Here is a 20,184-nt window from a genome sequence, read left to right as displayed (position 1 = left end):
AAGTGACATACTCAGTTATTTCTAATAGCGCGTAAAAACAAGAAGAGTTTATTACTGGTAATCAGCCTTTTCAATCTGAGCTATGAAGAGGTAAGTTCATGTGGGGGAATTATAGCGAAGGAAGAAATTATAGCAAGTAACCTGGTTAGTCAGAACAGGCATTTCAAATTATATATGCTAAGCATTGTGGTTATTGCAGTACTGGACGAGAACTCCTCGCGCTTTTCGCATTTACTATTACGAACACGTCGCTTTGATGCTCGACGTCGTAAAACACCTGTGTCCCTGGCGAACAAAAAAAGCTTTTTGTGGCGTCCATGCCTCACCTGACAAAATGAACAGCTCTCGGTAGAAATGAGTGCAAGGGGGAATGCTTTTGGTACAACGTTTGCGCTCCTTTGTCCTCCGTGGTGAGACAATATCGCAAGGCAAGGGGAGATGAAATCACCATTCGAACATATTCATTTGGTAGGTGTTGTCCGCAAAAAATAAACTGTCAATGAAAGCTGGCATCCCCGGAATAGTTCCTCTAACCGGCAGGCGCCCCTTATGACTGAACCGAAGGGCAGCAGCACGACCTATTCGTATATACGCACCTCTCGAAATAACAGCACCATTGTCTAACAAGGCTTCAATTTCGTGCATGAAAAGATGAGCCTCGCCATGCTTTCAGCCGCAGCCATCCTGCTTCTCCTGGTGGTGCCAAGGTGCCATGCCTGGCCAAGAAACGCCAACGTTCAAATTTCCTCGCGCGACGCAGTGATCGTGGAAGAGAGAGTTCTCCTACGTAAGCGCACACCATAGCTCGCCTGTCGCATCATTGCTATACGTTGCGTGTTATTTAGAATATTTCCCCGAAATCTATAACGCTAGAGCCTAAACTATTCGAAATTTGGAAATTCTTGACAGTTATCAGACATGTTGAATGGTTAACTGCACACGCACGTGTGTAAATAGAAAGAAATTTCGCGACTTCAGGCGCTGAGGGCAGACACAGGATTATCTGTGTGTTCGCAACAGATGCAGTTGACGCTCAAAAGAGGTAATATAACAGACTTGGTATAAGTCTTACCTTCGCTAACGGAATTTCCGCGAACAACAGATGTATGTAGACAAACGTTTTGACAAAGTGGATTTTAATGACAGCACGTTATTGGTACGGTCCCCCACCTCCGCATTTTACTTCACAAAGATACCTTTAAAAAGGTTATACTAATGTAGTAAAATTACCAGTCTCATATACAAGAGAACATAAACTATGCAAATAAAGCTAGCACTGCGGACAGGTGGTCGACGTGTTTATACTGCATTTAGCTTAGACTATAAACGGGGACGAAAACAAGAGTGTCTATTACTAGTGAGTGCTTGGCTTTCTGTGTTTGTTAACTCCCGTCCCCGCTAATAAAAGAATCGGACACTTAATAGGTCTGGACCGCGAGTGCCTTCTGGACTGTCCTTGTCTGAATTTTTTTTTCAGTGCTCGCCAGGCAAATCTCACTGAATTTATACCAGCTTGTTTGCTTCGCTGTTATTAGAGAGTCGAACTCCTCCTCTGGCTTCACAATCTCGCCCTTGTAAATAAATGACACAGTAGACACTATTACTATTGAGATCTCATGTGTTCATATATGACCGTTCGATTGCATTTACCGAAATCCTAAGTTACTGAAACGTCAGCGCTTGTTTGCGTACATAAGCGTTTCCTAATGCAGATCGAACGCAGGACTAAACAGTTCTCGGATGTGGAAATTGAAATTAAAAAAAAATTTAACATATCAATTGCCTGCCTGCATTGAGTGAATGAAAGCTTGCTGCGTTTTTAGTAGCCGCGTTTATATAAATCACATACTGGCACATTTCGCGAAATTTTTTGCGCATAGCATACATGTATATAGTGGCAATGTGTTAGGAGGCGAATTAACCCAACGCAGACGTTGTTTCGCATTGCAAACTGCAGCTATGACGTTGGGAGGCTCTTTACCGAACTGAGTTACGTTCAAAGGGTGGATGTTTCTTCTAGCTGCTATTCCATTAATTTTGTTGATAGAGCATATGTTGGGAACCAGTAAAACACGAAGATAACAGAAGATGACGAAAAGCCTGACAGGTCCCTCCTAGGATGGACACAGAAATGCCCTGAATGCATATGAGTACGCATGTCAAGAGGGGTTTCTGTGATAAAGAAAACTGTCACATCTCCTACGAAGCATGCCCATCATCACACATTCTTGTACTATTTTCTTTAGGTATAGAAATGCAGAGAGGAAAGAGACCGGCAAAAAAAAAATTTAATATGGGGTTTTACGTGCCAAAACCACTTTCTGATTATGAGGCACGCCATAGTGGAGGACTCCGGAAATTTCGACCACCTGGGGTTCTTTAACGTGCACCTAAATCTAAATACACGGGTGTTTTCGCATTTCGCCTCCATCGAAATGCGGCCGTTATGGCCGGGATTCGATCCCGCGACCTCGTGCTCAGCAGCCCAACACCATAGCCACTGAGCAACCACGGCGGGTGGCAAACAAGTCTCGGTTTGTTGTTTTTGCTATTGTGGTTCGTTTAATGAGAGCCAATAATGCTTGACAAGAGTGATTTAGAGAGGTGAGTTCACTACATGATTTGTGATTCGCTCTACTTGCCATTACATGCTTCTTCTGTGAGCGATTTCCGTTGTTTCATTATATTTGTGTTCAAGATGACGACCATTGGTAGTGTTAACCGTTTGTAAAAGGTATAAGAAAAATCCCGAACTTTGAGCTACGCGGCAAGAAGCACCAGATTTCACCCGTTTTCCCCCTTAAAGTTAACGTCGTATATTTACTCGCCTCCCGAATTTCAAAAATTGTATATATGTATATATATATATATATATATATATATAGATATATATATATATATATATGTACAAATTTAGAAAGCGACCGACCCTACTTATATAGCGTCAGCTGAGCTTCCGGAATAATTTTATTGTTCCTACCGGTTGCAGAGAAACTCGTAGCAGCGATTGACACGTCGCAGCTCACTGAGATTATGGGCTTTCAGAATTTTATAGTACTCCGTGTTGCTTAAACGTTCGCCTTCTTTTTGTCTCTTACATTCAGTATGCGAAGGAAGAGAAATACACAAGAAGTGCGAGAGCAGCAACTGTGGCGAAGAGAGCTGCCGTCAGCTGCTTGGAACGCAACCAAAGAAGCCCAATTGCAATAAAGACTGCGTGACCGGCTGCTTTTGTCGGAGCGGCTTCTACAGGCATCACAACGATACATGCGTAACAGCAACTGAGTGCCGGAAGTCTTGAAGAAAGCGCTACCATGACACGTGCCTGCGGTATACTAGGGGCAGGCTGAGTGCCGTCACAAACTATGGGGGTCCTTAAACAGCTCGTGTTTTTTCTTAGTATCATGCACAGCGGGACAGTTGCTTTGAAGAGCAATAAAGATATCTTCTGATTTTAAGGGCTACCATCTCTGCTGAAAATACGTTTAGATCATGGCAATAAAGCTGACCCAATTCCTGACATGGTCATTTCAGTATCGGTCCGTAAGGCTTATTCCTGCACATGGTTGTCTAGCAGGTGTCAGTTGCTGATAGTTCCAAGTTCTTTTGTAAGTTCCAGAACCATGGCTATCATGACCATGCTTCGCTTAAAATAGTTTGAATAACATGTCATTATGATGCTTACTCTGTCCACACAGTTATCAAGCAGTCGACATTTCTACGACAAGATATTGAAACCAATAGGTTCAAAACCTTTGTTAGCCGACAATGTCTGAATATCTTTATCTACGAAGTGGAAGTGATAGATGGTTCTGTGGAAAAGCAAAATGACAAGTTAGTTTCCCGGGTTTATAACTTATACAAACGAACTTGCATTTTACGCCTGTTTCTGTTCTCGTCACATGGCATGTGGGTGTCCGCCCAAGTAACGAGCCTGTCGCGACGAATAAAACGTCTGATAGGTGTTCGCAAAAATATGATTTTTCAAGCGTTATCTACACAGTGGGCACCTAAATTATAGTGCACGCTGGAATACAGTGTCTGTCCCAATACTGCTAGCGGAAAGAAATATTACTAACCGGATGCAGTACGTTTTCGGATGCGGAGCACGAGAACTAAGAAGCACGGCGGAAAGAACGAAAGCTAGATTTCTGTATCTTCATAGACTAAGCCTTCCCCTACCATTAGCGTCTCGCAACTAGCATAGGCTTCGAGACAGGCTAATAATCTTTGAATACCAGTTGTATTTCCAGTAATTTTATTCACAAAAAAGAAAACCTGGAGAAAATGAAGAATACGTGCAAAATATTCCTAAACATTTCGGAAGAATGTTGAAATTATAGTAACGTTGTGAATAAAGACGAAATATGGAGAGAATGCCTTTAAATGGGCGCTTCCTACTCCAATGACGTCGTTCAAAAAATACACGGCTGATATATATACATGAAGGGTGTAATCCGAAGCTGTAAGCCCTGTATTCCCTCGCACTGGCCTCCTTTTAGAAGACTATACATAATCGATGAATTCTCAGTTTATTTCGAGGGGACGCACGCAAGAAATGTAGTCAAAAATGGCATTGGGGTTCTGTGTACAGATTGGCTATAATATAATCAGAACTTCAAACGTTCGCTGTGCATTAGTCTACCACTGCGTAAGTTGGTCCCAGTATTGCGTGCAGCAAGTCATATCAAATTGCCCATAGAGGGAAATAGCGTGATGTGGCTGAACTACTGCGTTGACGTTAGGGGATCAGCTGTGCTACCTGTCAATCTCATGTTTTTTGGACGATATAGGAAAAGTGGACGATATGGAGCACTTCACATCATGCTGTAAGTGCTTATGCTCTGAGAAGAGAGGCTGCTGGACATCATGAGAAGAGAGTTTCCTCACGAAAGGGCAGAACAGCCAGTTTTTCCGAAAGGACCGCAGGTGGTGTACAAGAATGTTTCGCACATCCTACCCACACATCTTCCAGAGATTGCATTTATCATCTTATGGTGAAACATTTTACACGAAAGAGATTTCAGACGGGGTGGAGCAATCGCATGCCTTATCTGCCAAGCTAACGCCGCCTGCGTCACGTCCGTTCATGTTTATATTCATATAAAGATATTTCCTAATCGAGGCTTGAGCCTCAGTGCGCCAGAAGAACGTCGAACTTCTACGGCCAAATGATATTATGGTGAAATACTCGTCCTACAAGAAGCCATGATAATAACACCCAGTCATGCAATAAAACATCTGATGTCTCCCGAATTTTAAGCAAAAGTAGCATCATTCCTTTATATTCCTCGCAGTTAAAAAGTCTGCTTTTACATCTAGACGAAGCGAAACAAGCAACTGAGGGAAAACTTTCAAGCTGACAGAACGCTGTAGTCTACATGTAATGTGAATCCGACGCAAGACCCTCATTTTGCAATGGTAGGACGAATCCAAAACGCCTGTCAAAACGTATGCTATTTTTGACCTGTCAAGGATTCGGTCTAAACCAATACTGTCCTCTAGAAACAATTCAGCGCGTTTTTTTTTTTTTTAATCTCACGGCAAAGCTATCTGTCGAATTAAACAAAGAATACCTTACACAATGGCTAGGGCTTTGAAAAACGACCTGAAGCACGTATTCATAAATATTGAGTCAAGCGAAGATGGAACAGGAAATGCCACCTAAAATAGATTCGAATATGGGTCGGTCGCCCAGAAGTGACTGCAGCGGCGTACCTCACCTCATTATTCCGCCATGCTTCTAACCGCTGCACTCTTGGTTTTGGTAGCCACAACAGGGCACGCAGTACCGACGACCGCCAGTGGCGAAGCTTCCATGGGCAGCACTGGTCAAGTGGAGAGCAGAGGGCTTCCAGGTACGCGCTTAAAATCGCACGTTTGGGTACCCGCGTTAAGCACGCTAGCATAAGACCCGTGACCCACGTTGAAGTTGTTCATTCGCGTGGAGAGAGAAGGCTTTGATTCTTTGACGCACCTGTCGAAAAAAGTTAAAGTACCCTGGGCAAAGCTCGATCAAGAGGAAATTATGTACACGAATCAGGCCTTTTAGAACAAATATAAAAGAACTAACACCACGTAAACCAGACAACATGAAACTCGAGTATACAAAGATGAGCAAGGAGGTCGAATAGCTGCAGTTGTGGTTAAATCAGCAAGCTGAAGTTGCGCAGCCCCGTTGAAGACTTTAGTGTTATATACAGAAATAAAAAATAACCTTTTGTTGCCTTTGAAAGCGGTACCGGTATTAGTAGATAAACCGGGATACACAGACGAAGACAGCTGCATCGTCGTCGTGAGCCTCATATTTACCGCAGGAGGAAGAATTTTCTTGAGATCATTTATTGCATTTCTTCAGTGTAAATTGAGCTCACCCTGAACCCGCAGTTCTCGTTTTCTTCTCCAATGATATTCGTGTTTTTATCCTTTCTTGCTCTCGCGTACCTTTGTATTCACTCTGTTATTAGGCTGTGGGCCATATGTTCTATGCATTACGCTGCCTTCCCAGCACCATTTCTTGCTCTTAAGTTCAGCCAGAATGATATAAACCCCCTTTTTATATGTAAATAATGGTTCTTGTCGTAACTGTCCACGTTACAAAAATTCAGGCACATTCGTCGCGATGGTTGTCGGCGTTAACTCGATTAGCACTAAAGCAATGTAGCGATGCACCGCACTGCAGAAGACACCTTTAATTACAACCTGTAGTGGGCATCCTGAGATGCCCATTGATTTAGAATCGTTATCAAGTGCACGGATTCAACGTTTATGCGGGAATCAGTGTTAAGCGAAGTCTTCTGTAATGTTAGCGTTAGAAGCAAGCAAGAAAGAAATGGTTTGGACGGAAATGTTCGAAAAAAAGTAGGCAAATGGAATGCATTTTAAGCACTTTTTGATAGCCGACCTCTTCAATTTTCTTTTTCCGACTCCTTCGTTTCTCTGTAGCTCAACGGCCCTCTCTTAGTGCACGCTGGAATCTCCGTTTGTTCACTTAAATTATTTTTCTATACTCGGCTGCTTGTGTTGCCGACATCTTCACTTCTTGCCTATCGCCCTGCTTGACTACACTGGTAGTTGTTGTTGTTGTAGCCTGTGGCACGTGTGGCTCCTACCCACGATGGGGGATTTGCCAAGAAATGGGTGGATTATTCCAAAATTATATAGAGCATAAATTTCCTAATATCTATGGGAATAGCATTGAATAGGGTTGAATTACCGGCTAAAATAAAATCAGGAAGGTGCTGTTGAATGATTAATGATTAATTTAACAGTAATACAAAAAATTTGAACTTAGCAGGGCATTTGTTTAGATTCTGTAAGGAATGTTTGGGCAGCGAAGCATGCATCCCTGTGGCTGAATCCCAAATTGGACGCCCCGAACGAAAGAATTGCAGCTTCTGTCAAGTCCAGGCCAATTCTTCGAAAAGGTATCGCCAACAATCTTTTTCTTAACGCAGCAAAGCGGCGACAAGATAGAAGAAAGTGCTGTATCGTCTCCTCCTCCTCACAAAAACAACAGAGGGGAGAGGGAACCAAACCCGACCAGTGTAAATAGAAATTTAGGGAGGGAATGCGGCAGCTTAGTTTGTTGAGGCAGACCTCAAGCATCATTGTGTAACAAGATTCGCTATGCCAGGGAAATGCCAGGTGTTTATACTCTGGAGAAGCTGTCAAATGTGGGTTTGATAAGGCTAATCTAATTGATCTCATCCGAAATCTTGCCGCCGTGATCTGTGCTGTCACTGGTAGAATAGGAAGAACAGGGCCGGATAGTGATGCATTTGCCAGTGAATCAGCAGTTTCATTAAAAAACAAACCTTTATGAGTAGGCACCCAAATCAAATGAATACATTGCACATGGGCAGGAACTAGTAAGTGGAAGAGCTTTAGCATGGGTGACTCATTAGTAGCGGTAAGGCAAGAGCATACAGAAAGGGAGTCAGTAAGAATAGCAGCCGTTGTAATCATTTGGTCTAATTTACATAAAGCTAGGATTACTGCGAACAACTCGGCCAGAAAAATAGGCACACAATCAGGCAATCTTAAAGAAAAAGACCAGTCGAGAGCAGGACAAAATATTCCAATGCCAGCTTTTTCCTCACACTGTGAGGCATCTGTTGCAATGATAATGCTTGTTTCTAGGGTGCTTAGGTGGTCTTGCAACATGGCGTTTAAGATGCCGTAAGGGAGTAGTTTCGCGTGGTTCGGGAAAATGTTGTCGAACCTGATCTCTAGGTGATTTGAATGCGTATTATTAGGAAGCACATCACGAATTTGCACATTTAGTGGTTCAAGTAATGTTTGCACAAATATAATCTGTGGTCTATGAAACCTGGGCCAATGAACAGAAAAAAATAATTCTGGATCGGAGATCAAAATAATTTGAGGACGGTTCAATGGTGATTCATATAGCCTTAAGAAGGTCTGAACGGTCAGAAGCTGAAATCGGCACAATATGGGTGGGATTCTTGCTTGCATGTATAATACGGCATTTGCAACGTATTTTGGAAGGCCTAAGCACAGACGTAATGCCTCTCATTCTAACAAAACTAGCGGCCGAAGCTTGTATGATTGAACACCTGAGAATAAAACACATCCAAATTCTAACACCGGACGAACGTACATTTTATATACCATCAAGAGGGATTTTCTGCGCATACCTGTTCTTCGATTGCTTAACTTGCGCAAAATGCCCATTGTACGAGCTCCTTTTGTCGCAATATATTCAATATGTGGCCGCCAGTTAAAATTTCCGTTGTAAATAACTCCAAGGTACTTTAGTGAGTCTACTTGTGGGATATCTTCGAGATGGTAGTTCAGCGATATGTATACTGAGTCTTTAACTGGAAAAACAAGTATAGCACACTTATTAGCATTCAGGTTTAAGTGTAAGCTATCCAGCCAGTGTTCCAGTTCGCTTAGATACGACTGCAAAATTTCGTAAAGAGAGTATATGTCACTAGCCATACCAAAAAAGGCAATGTCATCAGCATAAACGTAGGTACTGACTCCTGGGTGAACGGGCAGTCTGCTCAGTAAAATATTAAATAATACTGGTGAGAGTACCGATCCCTGAGGCACACCTCTTGTTTGCTTATGTTTTCTAGAAGAATAGCCGCTTCGAAAACAATAGAATTCCCTGTCTTTTAAAAATGCATGCACCCATGCTAAAATATAGCCTGGAAAACAATGGCTCTGTAACTGATTTGATTTGAGCATATCACGAACTATCTAGAGCAAGCAGAAATATTATCGCCTATCCAGCATGGCTTCCGGCGGGGACTTTCAACAATAACCCAATTACTTGAAGTAATGCATGACTTATCCCAAAGCATTGATAATCAAAATCAAGTTGACTTAATAGCATTAGATTTTTCAAAGGCGTTTGATAGAGTAACCCATCGAAAACTAATCAGCAAACTGAAAACAACTTTAGGCGATGGTTCTATTGTCAATTGGATTGAAGATTACCTAACCAACCGGTTTCAGTATGTTGTTGTTAACAATGAAATTTCTTCCATTGTACCAGTTACATCGGGGGTGCCTCAAGGGTGTGTCCTTGCTCCCACTTTATTCCTTATATTTATTAATGATTTACCCTCTAACATCCGCGTTAAAATGAAGCTTTTTGCCGACGACTGCATTCTTTATAATGAAATTAACTCTATGAATGACCACGTTGATTTAAACAGCGCCCTTCACGATGTAGTGAAGTGGTGTAAAAAGTGGCAGATGGAGCTGAACATTAAAAAAACTGCCTTTTTATCTATAACCCGCAAAAAACATAGGTCAGACTTCGAATACACAATCAATAATATACCGCTCACCCGAGTTCATGAGCTTAAATATCTTGGCTTGATCATTTCACATGACCTAAGATGGGAATCTCATATTAACAGTATCATACCATCTGCTTTAAAACGGCTGTTCTTCCTCAGAAGAAGACTTCGAGCTGCGCCACCGGAAATTAAACTGCTATCATACAACGCATTTATTCGCCCAGTTCTCGAATATGGTAACACAATTTGGTTTCCTTATACACAACAGCTTATTAACAAACTAGAAGGAGTGCAGCGAAAGGCAATTAGATTCATCTTTAACAAATACAAGAATAGCGATTCACCTACCCAACTGCTAAAACAAGCCGGTATTCCTACTCTGCGAAACCGCGCCAAGCTAGCAAGACTAAAATTATTGTTCCAATTGATACACAATGCATTACGAATAAATACTTCGTTGTATATATCCCTAGCTGACACCAGACCTTCCCGCCATAAACATTCATTAACACTTAAAGAATATGCATTTCGCACTGACTGTTTTAGATATTCGTTCTTTCCTCTTGCAATAAGAGAATGGAATAGCCTGGACCCCTTCATAACGACTAACACATCGTTGCCGAAATTTATAACCCTTGTAGAAGAGCTGTTGTGCAATAATTAGATTACGTTAGCCGGAAATAACACCACTCAAGTCATTGTATAAAATGAAATCTGTATGAGCATTGTATTTGCCTATGTAATTTCACCCCCTTTTGCCAAATGAAATGTACCCTTGTTTTATTTCCTACCATATGTGTAAATCTGCTTTGTGTCGATTGCAAATATTGTTGAAATCATTTAAACCTGTTTTTATCGCTATTTGTGAGTGTATAATATATGCCCAACCTGTAAAAATCCCGCTGGGGTTGACAGTATCTGAAATAAATAAATAAATAAATAAAATTGTGTGTTCAATGCTGTCATAGGCTTTACATGTATCTAAGGTAACTAAAGCCATGTATCGCTTTTTCTGTCTGGCGATGTTAATTCGACTCTAAAGGTCTACATGCGCGTGCCATATTGAATAGCCAGATCGAAATCCAATTTGGCAAGGACTCAACAATTGATTTTCGACAATAAACTCTATTATGTGTCCGAGAAGCACTCTTTCAATACGTTTCACTATGTTTGACGTCAACGCAATTGGTCTGATGTTGTCGATAGTGTACCCTGCCCCTTGCTTTTTAAGTAACGGAATAATTTTGGCGATCTTCCATTCTTGTGGAATCCATGCATTGCTAACAGAGTAGTTTACCAGGTTCAGAGGCTCACGTGGAGCTTCTTGAAAGAAAATCTTTAACATTGGATTTGTTATTCCGTCCGGGCCAGGCGCTGTAGTTGGCAACCGTAACATAACTTGTGCTACTTTCGAATAGGATATCTCTTTGTAGTCCGATAATGCAGGAGTAAAAACAGAAGCTTGAAGGCGCGTTGCGAACCGGCTCTCCAATCCTTTAGCCAATAGCTCTAAGGATTCCTGCATTTCCTGTGAGGTATAGACGATTGTGTCTACATTAACGCTCACTGGGAGTCTGTTTCTAAACCGAAAGTAATTAAATAAAGCACGTTTGTTTTTGGAATTAGGTAGATAATCGAAATTGTTTTTATCGTACTCATCTTTTACGTGTTTAATAGCACGTTTGAAGGTTGCCGAAATAAATTGATAATCTTTCCAGTTTTGTGGGCTCTGATTATGTAGATGGTTTTTTCCAAGCAGCTTTCCTTCTTCGATAAACTCGTGTGCACTGACTGTTCCACCAAGGACTAGATGGGGAACGCTTAGCGGTCTGAATTACAAATTCAGACTTTTGTCGGGACATCTGTAACGCTGAACAAATATTCAAGCCAATTTCTTCGTTATTACTATTAGTTAATGATGCAATGGTGGAGCTCAAGCAGTCTTTAAATTTTTTGCAATTCACAAATATTCTGCCGTGTCGATGAACTGATGTTAAAGGGCATGCAATTTCAAAGTATACCGGAAGATGATCACTGTTTGTACCGAAATCAACCGTAGTCCAAGATGTCACGGCGACGCTTGTGCTAGAAAACGTCAAATCTAACACTGAGCGAGATTACCCACGGATAAAAGTAGGTCGTCTGACATTAAGGCATGAAAGATTTTATCTATGGTCCAGTCCCATAGACGTGTCCCACATGCATCTGTTTTGTAACCCCATGACACGTGATGCGAGTTGAAGTCACCAGTAAGGACGACTTAATTTTTGCAGCTGGCAAGCGCACTATCCAATTGGTATGTACTGTGTACGCCCATAGGGAAATAGGCATCTATAATAGAAAATGAACGGTAGCCTGGGATGCTAAGGTGCACTGCCAAAATTTCACATTCTGGAGACATTAACCTGAAAGCTATTTCCACCTTATGACAGAATTTAGATTATAACAAAATCATTAAACCACCTCCTAGTGAAAGGCGATATAATCTAGAATGCTCAACACATCAATACCTTCTTCTTTTCCACCGTGGACTTCCTGGTTCTTAACATTTGAAAAATGCGCTTAGCATAATTTGTCTACCTAAGCGCTTTGGGTCCATCTATTGAGCCTATTACGTCAACCCAGTGTCCCAAGTTGTCTACTAGCTTGGGGCACTACGTGTATGTGCTCGTGGTTGGGATTGTCAGGGTTGTTCTATCCTCATTCCACTTTCGTCATCCGATTCTCGTCATACCGTCATCGTCGTATATTCGCCGTGATCCAATTGTGCTTATGCCGTGATCGTCTCACTGTAGTAGTCATATCGGCGTTATAATTTACTTATCTCCATCCCATTGTCGCCCATGTCATTGTCGTCATACTGCCTTCGTCCTAGCGGTGACGTCATTTGTTCTTCGTGTTCCATCGTCATAATTGCGTCTTCGTCATACAGTCATCCTGCCATCACGGCCATGGCCAATCCTGGCGAGTGCGTGTCAATGCAAATTGGGCCGATCCCGCATGTAATGTGCCCCATATAGCCGAAGCAGTGGAATACTTGGGACGCTAACGGCGGATTCTAAATAAAGATCTCTTCAGCAAGTAGGTGTGTCGCTCTATTGCTTGAATGCTAATGTCATCAATGTCGGCATTCAACGTGATATGGGTTCTGCCAGAATTTTTTCATGCATCTTTATTACCGAAGGCGTACTCGCTCAGGTAAGAACCGTCCTTATCGGAATCCGGTATACTTCACTCGGAGAAAAGTATCCTAATGGTTGAGGCCTACGCACTATTGTCGACTCTGAAGCATATAAGGAAATCGAAACTTCAAAAAGCAATAATATTTTCAGACTCCCAAAGAACCCATAGTCAGGAAACTAGCACGAGGATCATCTTTATCACCATCATGGGCCTATTTATGTACACTGCATGACCACGGCTTTTCCCAGCATTATTAGGTTGCGCCTGTCGTGCACCACGTGACATCTTCATATGTCTCCAAATTTTCCAGTCTCATACTACTATCTAATGCCTGCCGTCCCGGAAGGCCATTTCCCTTCTCTTGGTACATACTTTCTTTCTCTAAGGAACCATCGATTATCTGATCTGCGCATAAGTTATCTGTTCGGCTATTGGTTGTCTGCTCTACGAGAAGCTATGAATAGGCGGCTGCTGATAACTTCGCGTAACGACAATCTACTTTAAAAAAAAGCGGTGAGTACTCCAATAAGATAAGGCTAGATGCCGTCGGCGAGTTTTCGAACTTTCCTCCCACGACAGCTGCAATATCTTCGACTATCTTGGTGCGACACAGGTAATGCGCGTATTATGGGATGTCCGAATTATAGCGAGCGATAGTTCTGAGAGAAACAATGCCTGGGAAAAACGTTTCTTGGCAGCCTGGGTATCTAAACTTTAAGATCTAAACGTTTAGATCTAAACTTTTAGCGATAGCGTATATACCCCTGTGTTACATCGGAAAAGAACTGTAACAAGCAGTTCTACACGCATGCGGCTTGGGGAGAAGCTCGCATTGAGAGTAATGCATTTTGTTGCTTTTAGGCGCAAGAACAACTAATGATGAAAAAGGTAATGCAAAATGTTCTTTATAGCGAAGCGTTCTTCGGGAACTTAGGCGTTTTGAATCTATCTATCTATCTATCTATCTATCTATCTATCTATCTATCTATCTATCTATCTATCTATCTATCTATCTATCTATCTATCTATCTATCTATCTATCTATCTATCTATCTATCTATCTCACCATATCGTATATGCCGCCTCGCTGCCTTCGGGCTGCGAGGTGGCATATGCGATGTGGTGAAATAGGGGGGAACGCTCGGCTTGGCATCATTCGCTAAAACATTCCACAGTTGCTCTACTACAGCACTCATTTAAATGTCATTTTAATGAAAGATGGACATCGATGTAGAATAATCGTATTGCTCGTATTGCGGGATACATTTATTCGATTAATCGCTAAATTATTCAACGATATTACTAACCCTAAGGCTGACCGTCCGCCATGTCGTCCAGGAGTGTCAGCAAGTGGAAGCTAAAATAAAAAAGGCACTTTCTGTAGCATACCGGCAACACATCCTTCTTCATCCGGTAATTTTTGTAGGTCCAGAACAGTTTGTTGACATCGGAGCAGTCCTAGCTTTTTTGAACGGTGTTGCCTTACGTGTTATTATCCCCATAAATTGATAGCACATCCGCTTTCCAGCGAATGCCTATGTCATAGCAGTTTTATATAGCACATACCTCCAGGCCCTTGCGTTTCAAGCGCTGCTTAGGCAGTTGTACTTGTATCAAGCGTTTACCTCGGACACATTTTACTATATCACCATTCTTTCACAATGTATTTTTCATGCCCTAGTACACCTCATGAACCATTTGCATACTTTCACTAGGTAAAGGGTTTACACACTTTACTACGATTGTTTTTAGGCCGCTTTACAGCCACGTAACCTCTACCTCTCGTAATTCATACCTCCACTGTCAACTCATTGACACCGGCCTGGCGCTCTATGGCCATACTTGGCCCTTCCGTAAAAAGCACCCCATTCACCCTCATCATGATCATTCATTTAAACATAAGATCACGAATTTATCACCTCAAGCCACTTGTCTCATTCATGACAATCACTTCATGCCATAAACGCCATATGTCACTCATATGATGCATGTCATGTCATTTCATTCATGTTATGAATATTCTGATGCACAACACCTTAAGAATAGACCTGACACGAATCACAATCATGTCGTGACGCGGATGACATGACATGCATATTATGACAATAATGTCATGCATCAACATGCCTTCATTGGACTGAACGACATGCATTTCTTTAACTGAATATATTCTGGGTATGCGAGTCATGACGTGCACGTGGGACAAGAACAAATGTGTGTAATAGCATGAGTAGCACGACTGTCATGAATGTATGTCACGGCATGTCTGTATGTATGTCAAGCCATTACAGGATTCCTATGACGGTATTGTCATGCATTGCAATACATGACATGCATGAGACTGCATGACATGCCTGCACGGCACGAGGTTGTTTTCATGTCAAAAGCTTACGCTGACCCTGCGGGCCAAGTTGTCTACTAACGTGCGCGGATGCACGTGTTCGCGATGCCGTCATAGTCGCTGCATCGTCATTCAAGCTTCGTCGTTCGATTCTCGCCTCTGACTTTCGCCATCTACCTGAGCTCGAGTCAGATGGCACATGTAATTAGATCCCGGTATCTCGGCAGCAGACCACCAGGTGGTGGTTGCATCCGTTCAAACAGGGATTGAAGAGGAAGTTTCCCAGCAGTGTTAACTACCGAGCGCCGCACAGCAATGCGCCGCCTCCTCGTTCCTCCCGAAACTCGTACGGCAATCTCACGGCTGTTCTCGTAGGTACTGGGCCGCTTAATCAAACACTCAGGCCTGCTCATTGCTGATGCACATAGTGTCCGAGTACGACAACGCTACACCAAATTCCACTATGGCAGCGAAACTCCAAAGAATGCCGCATAGCCTGCTGCCTGCAAAATGCTTCGCATGGCGTCGATTCTCACAGTGCGTGCGATCTGCAGTCTTTCTTTAATAGCATACTCTTATGCAGGGTGTGTCGAGAACGCATTCACGAGAAATAAACAATTACCTCAAGCATTTTTGCCTCGTCCTTAAAAGCCAGCAAAAGACAATGAACTATTCTGAAATGACATTTAGGAACACTTCAACAATGAAAATCCGTTTTTAAATAGTTATGATGATTTTCAAGGTCAGTCACTTACGGGGATGCAGTTTGTCGCTTATGACGGTGGCGCCGCAAGTAGTGGACGTCAGATTGCTGAAACAATTCAACGACACTTCAAACGGGCGCGTAGTAGCGAAGCAATCTGTCGAGTCGACAGATTTTAAAGTTTTTGGACGCCACTGACTCCGTAGCCGTTGAAAAAATGCCCGTGTGACACAAATTATTTTCGCTTCTATCTCATCTTTCGGCAAATTATTGTGATGACGTCATCGCTGCCCCTCGCCGGCGCTTTGATATATTGTTTTCTACCAGGCAACGCTTTCCCTCCGTGAACAACTTCACGGCATAATCTTGCTTTTGCACGCGCAGGGCTTTCATAACGAACCCTCCCATACATTTCTGGCCATAGCTGCCTTTGTGTTGCCGAGTAGGGGCGTGCCTCAGGTCGTGTAGCAAATGCACACGAGATCCCCGTTCGAACAAGGGTGTGTGCGCCCGCGCCAGCTTCCATTCGGCCATGGCCGCAGGAATGAAAGAGAACTAAGCCACTAAAATTTTCCGCGAAGACGTCTGCCGAGTGCAGAAGTATCTATGAGCCTGCTGTGATTTTCCTTCACGTGCTTGTACCTATCCAAACAAGCGTCACCCAAATATGGTGGTCAAAGTTCAATCCTATATGCTTAGAAATAATAAAATGCGCAACTCGGACGAGGAAGAGAGGTCAAGGGACACGCATTGGCACCCTTGACCTTTCGTCCTTGCCTGCACTGCGTATTTTATTTCTCCTAAGCTTTGTGAACCAATTCGCCCTAGTCCTTATATTACTCTTATATAATCCACATTGTATGAAGATACGAAGGCGGGAGACGACCGATGCCGTCGTCCCTGTATTTTTTCGGGAAGGGAAATCGGCGAGCGGAGCGGCGGCTCCGGTGACACGCCTGGTTGAGAGCGAGATTGCGTTCAGTTCTCGTGACATCAGGTTCGGGACATGCATGACGCGATGATGATACGTGAAGATGAAGTTGACGCGGCGCACTTGATTAAACGCTTTTGTATATGAAATGTGTGAAGCTATTCCTTATTTCCACAAAGCTTTCCTTCATAACTCTTGTTTCACTTTCAGTATGCCAGTCAACGTCGGAGTTCAAGACCTGTGCAAGCATCAATTGCGCAGAAAAGACCTGCTTAGAATTGCTGAAACCACCAGTGAAGAAGCCTTGCAGTAGGGCCTGCGCAGCTAGCTGCTTCTGTCGCCCGGGATACTATAGGGACAGATTCCGCCGCTGCGTAAATGCCGCAGAGTGCAAGCGAATCGGACTAGCATAGCACTATAGCATAGCGTCTGCATGGTTGAGTTGTTATCTGTCAGTGGCTTCCTGCGATGCTATAAGGCGCCTACCACATGGAATTTGGTTGTTGCAATAAAGCTCAGCTCACACTGCTGTGCAACCGGGCTTGATGTCCCTTTAGTGTGCCGCCAGCTTCTTTGGCGTTCTCTGAGGTGCACTAGATTTTATGATCGATAGTCATGAATTCAACGATGAAGTCCTGAAGTTCGTGCATACCACGAACTTCTCACCTTCCTTTCATCTTTCAGCATCCTTTGTCCCTTCTCCAGTGCAGGGTAGCCAACCGGGCGGAGTCTGTTTACCTCACTGCCTTTTACTTTTTACATGTATTTTATTTTTGGGAATACTGCAGGCCTTGCGGAGACCGAAGCAGAAGGGTAAGTTAACTGCAAAATAAAATACTGAATGTAAGAGCAAATAAAAAAAGAATACAGTACAAAATGCAAGAAGCATTTTGGATACTAATATGAAGATTTTCTCCCTCTCTCTCTTTCTCTGGCGTGCTTTGGCTATAAGGTAATACAGTTGTAATGAAGCAGACGCGCCTCGTATTTTTTGTGGAAGCTCGAAGACGACGACGAGGACCCGTGCAGTGATCACGAGAGTGCTCTCGCTGTTCGCTACTCTAGGCTGTTGCTGGACTGCTTATCCCTTTTTCAATTAAACCACATCACATTTGTTAGAGGTGGTCGCAATCCCTCAAGTCACTCTGGAGCTCCGCACTCGTGCATTACCAACCAACACCATTAGTGACGCGGCCGACGCACCGACTGATACCATGGCTGCCCCTGTCACTTGCGCCGCCGTTCTCCGTCAGCGTGTCCAGGCCATCTTCTGCGCGACCGGTGAACATGACGTTGCAGACTGGCTGTTCCCCTGTGAAACTGTAGGCGCTCCCAATAAATGCGATGGCCAGGCGAAACTTAACGTCATATGTTACCTTTATGGCGTTAGGAACCTGTGGCTAAAAAATCATGAATCTGGCATCTCGAGTTGGTCTGCAAAGTGGACACATTTCACAAAAGTGTTTGGCCGCCCCGCTGTACGCAAGCTTCGCGCCGAACAGAGTCTACGCTAGTGGGCAGAGCAGCCGGACGAGACTTTCGCAAGCTATATTGAGAATGTATTGGATCTCTGCAGCCATGTTAATCCAACTATGACGGAGGATGAGAAGATGAAACATATTCTCAAGGGGATTGAGGACGACGCCTTTCAAATTCTGCTTGCCATCATCATCATCAGCAGCAGCAGCAGCAGCAGCAGCATGGGAGACGCCTTTGCAGGGCAAAGGCCTCTCCCATACTTCTCCAACTATCCCGGTCATGTACTAATTGTGGCCATGCTGTCCCTGCAAACTTCTTAATCTCATCCACCCACCTAACTTTCTGCCGCCCTCTGCTACGCTTCTCTTCCCTTAGAATCCAGTCCGTAACCTTTAATGACCATCCGTTATCCCCCCTCCTCATTACATGTCCTCGCATGCCCATTTCTGTTTCTCGATTTCAACTAAGATCTCATTAACTCGCGCTTCTTCCCTCACCCAATCTACTCTTTTCTTATCCCTTAACGTTACACCCATCATTCTTCTTTCCATAGCTCGTTGCGTCGTCCTCAATTTAAGTAGAACACTTTTCGTAAGCCTCCAGGTTTCTTCCCCGTACGTGAGTACTGGTAAGACACAGCTGTTATACACTTTTCTCTTGAGGGATAATGGCAACCTTCTGTTCATGATCTGAGAATGTCTGCCAAATGCACCCCAGCCCATTCTTATTCTTCTGATTATTTCAGCCTCATGATCCCGGTCCACGGTCACTACCTGTCCTAAGTAGATGTATTCCCTAACCACATCCAGTGCCTAGTTACCTATCGTAAACTGCTCTTCTCTTCCGAGACTGTTAAACATTACTTTAGTTTTCTGCAGATTAATTTTTAGACCCACCCTTCTGCTTTGCCTTTCCAGGTCAGTGAGCATGAATTGCAATTGGCCCCCTGAGTTACTAAGCAAGGCAATCTCATCAGCGAATCGCAAGTTACTAAGGTATTCTCCATTACCTCTTATCCCCAATTCTTCCCAATCCAGGTCTCTAAATACCTCCTGTAAACACGCTGTGAATAGCATTGGAGAGATCGTATCTCCCTGCCTGACGCCTTTATTTATTGGGATTTTGTTGCCTTCTTTATGGAGGACTACGGTGGCTGTAGAGCCGCTATAGATATCTTTCAGTATTTTTACATACTGCTCGTATACACCCTGATTCCGTAATGCCTCCATGACTGCTGAGGTTTCGACTGAATAAAACGCTTCCTCCTAATCAATGAAACCTATATATGTAAGGGTTGGTTATATTCTGCTTGCCTAGAGGGCAACAAGTGTCACCGTTATCTTCTACCCATGTCAGAGCTTCCACGAATTACGCCGCCAACGCAACATCCCGCGCCAAAATGTCACACAGGCTGACTCCGACTCGTCCATTGCAGTTGTCGCATCCTCCAAGACTTTCGTCGCGCAGACACATGACACAGGCCAAACAACAGGTATATTTGCTTCGTCTGTGGAATTGCTGGTCACGTTGTGCGGCTTCTGTCGTCGTAACATGTGGTGTAACCTTGGCGCCTCTGACCAGCTCCGCTACGCGTCGTAACATGCCGCCGAGACTCCTTCCTGAGATGCCACTCACTCGCCGCCGAGAACCTTTGATCTCGACCGCCGTTCAGGCATTCGCCAGTCTCCTTCTCTACGTCAACGGTCGCCGTTACCGACGCGCCGTCGACCCCCTACTGCCGAGGGAGACTGATTAGTGCAGTTCTAAA

The 20,184-nt window shown here is 43.5% G+C and overlaps 1 protein-coding gene and 1 long non-coding RNA gene across 2 annotated transcripts; both read left to right on the top strand.

The window, feature by feature from the left end:
• The first annotated feature begins 566 nt into the window (after positions 1 to 566).
• On the top strand, positions 567 to 3,520 carry LOC126534858 (venom serine protease inhibitor-like). Its single transcript, XM_050182081.3, has 2 exons — positions 567 to 787; positions 3,105 to 3,520. The coding sequence occupies exons 1-2, from the start codon at positions 652 to 654 to the stop codon at positions 3,299 to 3,301; spliced, it is 333 nt and encodes a 110-aa protein (XP_050038038.3). The 5' UTR covers positions 567 to 651; the 3' UTR covers positions 3,302 to 3,520.
• A 2,110-nt stretch (positions 3,521 to 5,630) lies between these two features.
• On the top strand, positions 5,631 to 17,473 carry LOC129385501 (uncharacterized). The gene is made up of 2 exons (XR_008613006.2): positions 5,631 to 5,858; positions 17,148 to 17,473. It is a non-coding gene; the product is annotated as an uncharacterized lncRNA (long non-coding RNA).
• The last annotated feature ends 2,711 nt before the right edge of the window (positions 17,474 to 20,184 follow it).

Source organism: Dermacentor andersoni, chromosome 7, assembly GCF_023375885.2.
Source record: "Dermacentor andersoni chromosome 7, qqDerAnde1_hic_scaffold, whole genome shotgun sequence".
NCBI classification, from domain to species: domain Eukaryota; kingdom Metazoa; phylum Arthropoda; class Arachnida; order Ixodida; family Ixodidae; genus Dermacentor; species Dermacentor andersoni.
Note: the sequence above shows the minus strand (reverse complement) of the source record. Positions and strands in the feature narration are given on the sequence as shown.

Coding starts and splice junctions, on each gene's coding strand:
- LOC126534858 (XM_050182081.3), top strand. CDS start 652: ATGAGCCTCGCCATGCTTTCAGCCGCAGCCATCCTGCTTCTCCTGGTG. Junction 788..3,104: donor GGAAGAGAGAGTTCTCCTAC/GTAAGCGCACAC, acceptor TCTTACATTCAG/TATGCGAAGGAAGAGAAATA.